This window comes from Pterocles gutturalis, unplaced genomic scaffold, assembly GCF_000699245.1.
Source record: "Pterocles gutturalis isolate BGI_N339 unplaced genomic scaffold, ASM69924v1 scaffold3837, whole genome shotgun sequence".
In the NCBI taxonomy this organism is placed as follows: Eukaryota; Metazoa; Chordata; class Aves; order Pterocliformes; family Pteroclidae; genus Pterocles; species Pterocles gutturalis.
In genome coordinates, this window is record NW_010115038.1 from 4582 (window position 1) to 12698 (window position 8117).

At 52.3% G+C, this 8117-nt stretch overlaps 1 protein-coding gene across 1 annotated transcript in view; it reads left to right on the forward strand.

Annotated features, from left to right (window-relative positions):
* LOC104462874 (proprotein convertase subtilisin/kexin type 6-like) overlaps positions 1-3369 on the forward strand; it is a gene marked incomplete at its 5' end in the record, with an annotated part of 6652 nt that extends 3283 nt beyond the window's left edge. Inside the window, 4 exon segments of the mRNA XM_010075012.1 lie at positions 1-70; positions 1606-1735; positions 2732-2844; positions 3272-3369. The exon segment at positions 1-70 is cut by the window's left edge and continues 18 nt beyond it. Coding sequence (XP_010073314.1) covers positions 1-70; positions 1606-1735; positions 2732-2844; positions 3272-3369 — 411 coding nt within the window.
* Between the last annotated feature and the right edge of the window lie 4748 nt (positions 3370-8117).

The window sequence follows — 8117 nt, forward strand, 5'->3', positions numbered from 1 at the left end:
CCGGAGTGCCAGCCCTCCATGTACCTCAGCCAGGAGCCCCGCCGGTGCGAGACCTGTCCCTCCGGCACCGGTACGTCCTTCACCCCGCAGCATCCCCGTGCAAAACCCCAAAACCCTCGTGGATGGAGAGGCGATGCCTGCAATACCCACCCACTGGGATGCTGGCGGGGAAGCGATCCCAGCTCTCCAGCACATCCCACGAAGCGCTGGGAGTGTATTCCTATCCAAAAGGTTTTTAGGGAGTTTTTACATTTTTATTACAGCCATTCTTTATTCCCCGATTCCTCTGACGCCACGTGCTTTAGTTTAATAAGGTTGCGGGGGAGGCTGTAAAACCCTCGGAGTGATGGAAGATGGCTTTGCAGCGTATAAAAATGTCAGGCAGCCCAGGCGCGATATCCCGGCCGGGTTGGCTCCCGCCAGCTTTTCCCCCCGCTGCCCGAAGCCGCTCGGCGTTCCCTTTAAATCCTGCTTTTTTTCGCTTCTTGAAAGTCCAATTATTTTCCATTGTTAATGTTTGCGGCTGCCCTGGAAATCATCATAGATTTGATGATAATACGATCTCCAGACAATTCCTGTTCAGCGGCGTGAATCTCATCTATCGTACACGGGCAATTTCCTACGACTAAATCCAAAATATTTATTGATCTTGTTGGCGAGCGTGGAAGGGAATTGGGCTCTTAATCCCTTAAGAAAATGACTTCCCTTCTAATTCTTATTCCAGTCAGTGTAAATGCACTTCACCACAATTATTTTTCAAGCCTTTTTTTTTCCCCTCTCCTTTTCCTGCATAACCATTTCTCAAGCCCGGCGCACGGAAAGCCTCTAATAATCCCCCTCCAGCACCGCGGTTTGCCGTCCAGCAGCGATGCGCCGGCATCGGAGCGGGGACCTTGGCTTTCCCAGCTCCTCTGCAGCCCAGTCTCGCTCCTCTTTTTCCCCATTTTACCCTGCATAGGGTGGGAAAGCTAAACTGGTGCATGCTTGGGAGCAGTGGCTGATGCCCTGGAGGGGACTTTGATGTGCTGTCCCCCAGCGAGCTGCCGTGGCGGGATGGGATGGGGATGGGGATGGGAGCTGGTTTTTTTTGGGATGGGAGCTGGTTTTTTTTGGGTTGGGAGCTGGGTTTTTTTGGGATGGGAGCTGGGGTTTTAGGGGATGAGAGCTGGATTTTTTGGGATGGGAGCTGGGTTTTTGAGCATGGAAGGTGGATTTTTGAGGATCGAAGGTGGGGCTTGGGAAATAAGAGCTGGGTTTTTGAGGATGGGAGCTGAGTGTTTTTGGGGGTGGGAGCTGGGGTTTTGGGGGATGGGAGCTGGGGTTTTTTTGGGGATGGCAACTGGGTTTTTTTGGGGATGGGCACTGGGATTTTTGGAATGGGAGCTGGGTTTTTTTTGTGGATGGAAGCTGGGTTTTTTTGGGATGGGAGCCACCAGCTGTGCAAGACCTCAGCAGTACAACAAGCGGTTCGTTCAGTCCCAGCACAAGCAGAGCAGAGCCAAGCCGGTATTCCCCACCTTGCGTGGGGCTGCAGCTGCACTGGTGCCACGTGGCTCCTGTCTCCGAAACCACCCCAGTCACCCGCCCTCTCCCCTGTCCCCGCAGGGCCGGGTGAGGAAGACTGTGCACCCTGTACCCCCGAGGCCCCCGCATCCCACTGGCGCTGCGTCCCCGCCTGCCGCGAAGGTTTTTACCCCGCCAACAGCCACGGGCTGCCCAACAGAGTCTGCAAGAGGTACAGTACCACTGCGATCGCGACTGGAGCAAAGCTGGGTACGATGGGGAGGCATTAAAAAAAAATGCTGAAAACAGCTTGCAGCAGCTGGAGCTGTTTACGAGGGAGATGAAAATAGAGATGAGGGAGGCAGAGCAGCCGTGGGGCTGGACCTTGCATCCTATAGATTTAAGAGCAGTGAAGCTGCACGCTCTCCTACCAGAGCCAAGATATCTTAGGGCTATGGTGGAAGGGGCTCAGCCCTGGCCCTGGGCTTTTTGGAGGAGGTGTGGGAGGAAGGAGGAATGGTGGTGTTTGGGCAAATATTCCAGCTTTCAATCCAAGCTGCTCCGTTCGCCCCGCGGCTGTGTTGGGCTGCTCCTTGGCCCGGCACGGGGGCTGCGTGCGGGAGAGCAGGAGATGCCGGGAGGCAGCAATTTGCTCCCACTCGCCGACATTCGGCGCTTTAAGTGGGGAGTGGGAGTGGATTCAGCCTCATTAAAACAAACATGAAAGCAGAGGATTAAAGGTGACTTGGGAACAGCACAGCACCTGCCTGCCCAGGGTTTTGCTCGCCCACGCTGGCTATCCAGCACAGAGGAATCGGGGTACCAGCATCCCTTCCCAGGGATTTCGGGTCTGGTCTCTGCAAGCCCCCATCCCCAGGCGGGAGGCACAGCTGAGTGGCTCTTTTCCACAAGCAAATGGGTGGGAGCAGCGTTTGTCTAACTGGGATTGCTGGGAAGAGAGGTGCATATCCCACTGAGCTTCCCCAACAGGCGAGCGCTTTTGGGATGTCACTTGCTGCCACTGGACATGGAGCTGGCACCACCAAGCTCATTTTTCCCAGAGCTTTGATAACTTTTCAAGCTTCAGATTCTCTGTTTCCCACGTTCTTTGGTTCAGTCCAGACGTCACAGTGCTGGCAGACACATTATCCGGCTGATGGCCCATTTTGGATGGCTGGGGTCAAGGTGTCGGTGCCGGTTCAGACCACGGTGGGGTCTCTGTCCCCAGGTGCGATGACCACTGCTCAGCCTGCGAGGGCTCTGGTGGAAACTGCCTCAAGTGTAAAGAAGGCTTTAGCCTCCTCGGCGGCTCCTGCGTCACAAACGAAACCTGCACCAACGGTAAGTAGTTGTGGCAGAACCGCTGGCACCGTCGTGCTTCCCCAGTAGCAAAAAAAGGGTTTTTTAGGGATTCCCTTCAGAGCAGAAAGCCAAAAGCACTGCAGCAGCTCCTGGGCTTGCTGGGGCACAGCTGCAGCGAGCTGAGCTGCGGCTGCAGTGGGCAGAGCTGCTGGATATCTGCCCATCGCTCAAACGCATCCAAGCGTTTGTATTTTGCTGTAGTTTAGTCTTGAGGCTAATTCTCCCACTTGCTACAAAGCTGCTTTATTCCTTCCTGAAAACCATGTAAAAATGCCCTGAAAAAGCGACTCCTTTTCAATTCTCTCTCCTCCAACGCTGGAACAAGTCGCGCCGCCTGTTACGTGCGATGTTTGTTTATTTAAAATGTTAATCTGCTCTCCTGTTCTCTTGTTCCTCGGCTTCCCAGCTGACAAGACGTTCTGCGAGATGGTGAAATCCAACAAGCTCTGTGAAAAGAAGCTGTTTGTGCAGTTCTGCTGTCAGACGTGTCTCATGGCTGGGTAAAGTTCAGCAGTTGCATCCATCCAGGACTTCCACCAACTGCCAGCCCAGTTTTTTGCCAAATGTTTAGGACGAAAGTGTTTATTTTTTTTTTTTGGAGCTTTGGGAGAGTTTACATGGTGCTGTCAAGCATTCGCTCGTAAGTTTGATAGCTTTAATATCACTGTCGGTGCGTTTCTATAGCAATATGTTTAAGCAGGGATTGGATCGTACCCTGAAATTATCAAATCCTGAAAGGCAGCAGAAGGGCGGTGATATTAATACTCTCAAACACTCCTCGGGAGCAGGGACCGATGCATGATCCATGTACGCGCGCTTGGTTCTTCACAGAAATCCTACTGATCTGCCGGCTCCGAGCGGCTGGCGGGAGCCCTCACTGCGAAGGATGCAGGACTTCACCCATCTGCGAAGAAAGAGCCGCTTCTGGCTCGGTTTTCGGTACCTTTTTCTGCTAGGTGACGGCTGATATAAACCTGCGTTGCGAACGGCCGGCGCCGTGCTCTGTACACACGTCAAACGATGAATTAGGTGGTTCCCGGAGCGGTGCCCTAAAGCCTGCTCGGGCACTCCTGTTCGGATTTGGTCGGTAGCTGTTTTTCTCTGGCCGGGGCAATAACTGGAGGTTCGAGGACCAAAGCGAGAGCTGATGCACGTGTCAGTCCGGTGGGGCTTTGCCCTGCGGGTAACTGCGGGGAGTCTTCCCAACTCGGGGGTTCATCCGCACGGACCAGCCTGTGGGGTCACAGCCTTACCGTGAAATGTATTTCCCTCCTGGAACTGTTAGGAAGTTGATCAATTGAGTTCTGGAATCTAGATCCTTCCTGTAAATGAGACGGTATCCCAGTTAATCTCTTTTGGCATTTTGCGTTGTGATCCTTCCCATTTTGCTGGGTATACCCCTCTCTCTCACGAAATCCTCCTGCTCACAGCAGTGATTTTTCTTGGGCATCTGTTTCCAAAAGAGACATTCCATGGATCCGGACAGAAAATTTTTAATTTTACAAAACCCTTCCCTGAAACAAACCTGTTCATGCTCTCTCTGAATAGTAAGTCATGTGGTGTTTATATAATTGTGTTTAAAATATCCTTGGCTATGTTGTTTTACAGATTTTTAAAAAATAACTTATACAATCCTTGTTTTTTTCTCTGTGGACTATTTTTTTATATGGGAGTGGGGAATCTTTTTGTGTCTTACACCCTCCTTTTCTCCTCTCTGCCCTTGCAGAGCTGCTCCTTGCACCAGCCGTATGTAAACCCTCTTTCCTAGGCTGCATGTTCTGATTTTCGTCATTTATAGTTTTAACGACCCCTTGCCAATGAAATCCACAGTACGAATTGTCACCGGTTCCTCACGGAGCCGGGATAATCCCTGCTTGGTTTCGGTTGCGACGACACGCGCTCTGCCTGGGCTTGCCTGCTGGAGCTGACCTCAGCCGGGTGACGAGGGGAGAGCCACACCGTCATCGGTCCTCACCCGCCTGGACCAAACCCAAGGAAAGATGGAGCTTTGGTGAACTGACCTTTTAAGTTAATAAACTATTGATCTCCCCTGACGAATGAATCTGTGCTTCTTGCAAATTCAGAGGCAGGGCAGGGCGGCGATGCTCCACGTGTCTTTATTTTGCTGTCCTGGCTGGAGCTCATGGTCAGCCCGGAGCACCTGTGGGAGAAACGGGTCAGGACCAGATGAGCTGTGTCTGCAGAAACCTCATTTTTGTTCTCATAAAGATCTTTTACCTTCAGGGGAAACTCATATCCCGAATACTCGCCCTGTGCCAGGCTGAGCTGTCATCTCCAGTGAACCCAAGGTGTCTGGCTGGGGTTTGGGGCTGTGTTTGGGTGTGGCTGGGTGTATTCTCCAGTTTTTGGGGAGGTTCAGCATGTGGTGATGCTTCTGCAGCCGGATGAGCTGGTGGGGGGCTCACTCCCCTTTCCCACCTGTACACGGAGCATCTTGCAGCCCCCGGTGTCTCACCACAGCTGGGGACCACAGGGCCACCTTCCCCCTTCAGCTGGGGGGGAAGGAGAGGAGCCACTGGTGTGTCGGGGAGCGGAGGGAGCTGTGGAGCCATTTGTTTGTCATGTTGGTTTTGCAATGTTTAACCTCGGGCCAGGTGCCATGGGTAGGGCCTGGATACCTGGAACTGAGCTTTTTCAATGTGAAAAAAAGAAAATAACAGAGCCCTCCCATGAGGGAAGATGCTTTTTCAGAGCTCTGCTGCTGTGGGCTCCTGCATTTTACAGATCTCCGCGTTTATCAGATGATAAATGTGAATTATCAGAGGATTTATCACATACAGCGATTCCTTCTGTTGCTCCAGGATTCCCCTTTCGGTCTGGGGCCAAACCAGAGGTCAGAACTGGGGTGAAATGCTCCTAGCTTCTGCCCCTTTGGTTGTAAAATAACATTTCTCTTGCTGCGACACACAGTGAAAAACCGGGAGCTGTGAATCAGGAGTACGGCGTCAGCCCTTTCTCTCAGTTCTCTGGTTTGCAGCATCCTGCCTCTAAATACTGCTCGCTGGTATATTTAGATGTACTGAAATGCTAAAAAAAAAGAGATGTTTATCCTTACATCCTTGGCATAACTTAAAATACACACAGGGTGAGGCAATGCAATTTAAGATGACCAGTCCCCAGCACTCCCAGCTTTATTCCACTTTTTGCTGCCCTCCAGCCTGCCAGGGGGAAGAGAAACAAATTCTACACATCGAGTTCATGCAACAAAATCAGCTTCCAGCATTTCCCAGGGCGCTAACTCCCTCAGAAATCATTCTTGGAAAGTAATAAAATTCAGACTATTTATCCAAGCTCTGGGGATGCTTGCTTGGAGCTATGAAAGCCTCTCTGACGCTGGTATGCTCAGAGGATCAAAGTGGCTGTGTCTTCAAGATAAATGCATATTTACACCATTTATTAAAGCCCACTTCTCTATTGCCTCTTGGTACCAAAGACAAATCTGTAATAGCTGTTTTCCGGAAAATCTTCTTAGTGCAGCCCGACTCCTCATTTGCTGTTTGGCTGTGGGGCTGCATCCACAGCCATCTGCTGTTCTGGAGTTGGCAGGTGAGGAACACACATCTGAAAAATCATTGCTTTGACTTTCCATTACAAAGAAAGAGCTTTGAAGAGCTTGTGTACAGCATCTGAGCCCAAGAATCTGTCCGCTCTCAGTTACAATTCTATTACAATTCCGAGGCGTGGTAAAGGAGAAAGGTCTGCCTTTAATTTGGGCTTGTCAAGAGGCAGGACCTGCTTTCCAGGAGGCTTCAGAGGGTCTCCTTTGAACGACTGCCCGAAGTGACTAAAGGCTCTGTCGTCCTTACCACCGCGTGATGCCTGAGTCACGTACCACAAATTCTTCGTTTCTGCTTGTGACAGCTCGCTCTCTTTTTCTTGCTCTCTCCTAACTGCTTTTAAACGAATGCAGATGTTATAAAAACCTGACTGCACGCTTTTGTACACAGCTTTGGGGAGGGTGTTTTTTAAGTAGGGAGCACAGGAGCTGCCTGACCCCAGCTGACACCTCTGCAGGGATCTCCAGCCAGAGCAGAGCCAGCGCTGATGCCGTCATCCTGGGGAACAAGCCAGGCGTCACTCTCTGGGTGATGCTGCTAGATGCTCCCAAAAGAAAAGGATGAGCCATCGCCGTGCGGTGCCAAACATGGCTGCAGTGTTTAACCTATCATCACATCCTCTGGGTTCACAGAAATGTCACGGCTCACGAAAAAAATCCTTCCCTCGATAGCAGTGGATCCAGAAATCATTCTGCCTCATCTCACTGGGGGGACCTTGAAGTATTTCTCCAGGGTTGCAGAAGTGGTGTCTTGGTGATATTCAGCAGGTTTTGGGACCTGGTGGGGGGTCACCTTCAGTCCAGGTCACCTGCACCATGGTTCACCTGCCTGCAAAGCCCTTCTGCTGCTAGCTGAGCCGGGCAGCGTGCCAGCCGAGCCAGGCAGCGTGCCAGCTTCGGACCCAGCGACCTGCTTGACGTTGGAGTCGCGTGGCCAGACACAAAAGGCTGAGCTTCCCCGCTGCTACCCCCAGCTCTTCCTTGCTGTTCTCCAAATCCCTACAGCGGGTAAGAGGGGATATAGAGACACTTGAAAGCGCATTTATCTTGCACACAAAGGGTGAATGTCACGCTGCTGTGTTCCCAGCCCATCTTGGCTTCTCTGAGACTGGGAACGCAGGTGGAAGCGTCAGAGCAACTGTTTCAAATGCTGCAGCGGGAGGGTGTTTACGGGCAGCCATGTGTTCAGGAGCAAAGGCTGAGCTGCTGCTTGGATGGAGGAGAGAAAGCACCGAGAGCTGGAATCGCTGGGGGAAGCTGTCCTGGCTGCGCAGCAGGAAGGGATCGGCATGTGCCTGAACACGCACAGTCCCACTGGCTAAGCACACAGCAGCCAACTCTGTCCAAAGGCAAGCAGCCTGCTTGATGCTAGTCCTCTGCGTGAAGCAGCTTCCCAGCAGGCTGTGCCTCGTTTCTGCAGATCCAGCCTGAGCTCAGAAACACCAGGAGCTAAAAAGGGACCTCTGGTGACATCTCTGTGCTGCTCCAGGGCACTAGTGATGGCAAAGCCAAGCCCCTGCTGGGTTTGTTGATGGATGTGATGTGCACGGTGCCCAGAGCAGCTGTGGATGCCCCATCCCTGGAGGGGTTCAAGGCCAGGCTGGGTGAGGTGGGAGGTGTCCCTGCCCATGGCGGGGGGGGACTGTATGGTCTCTAAGGTCCCTTCCAACCCCAA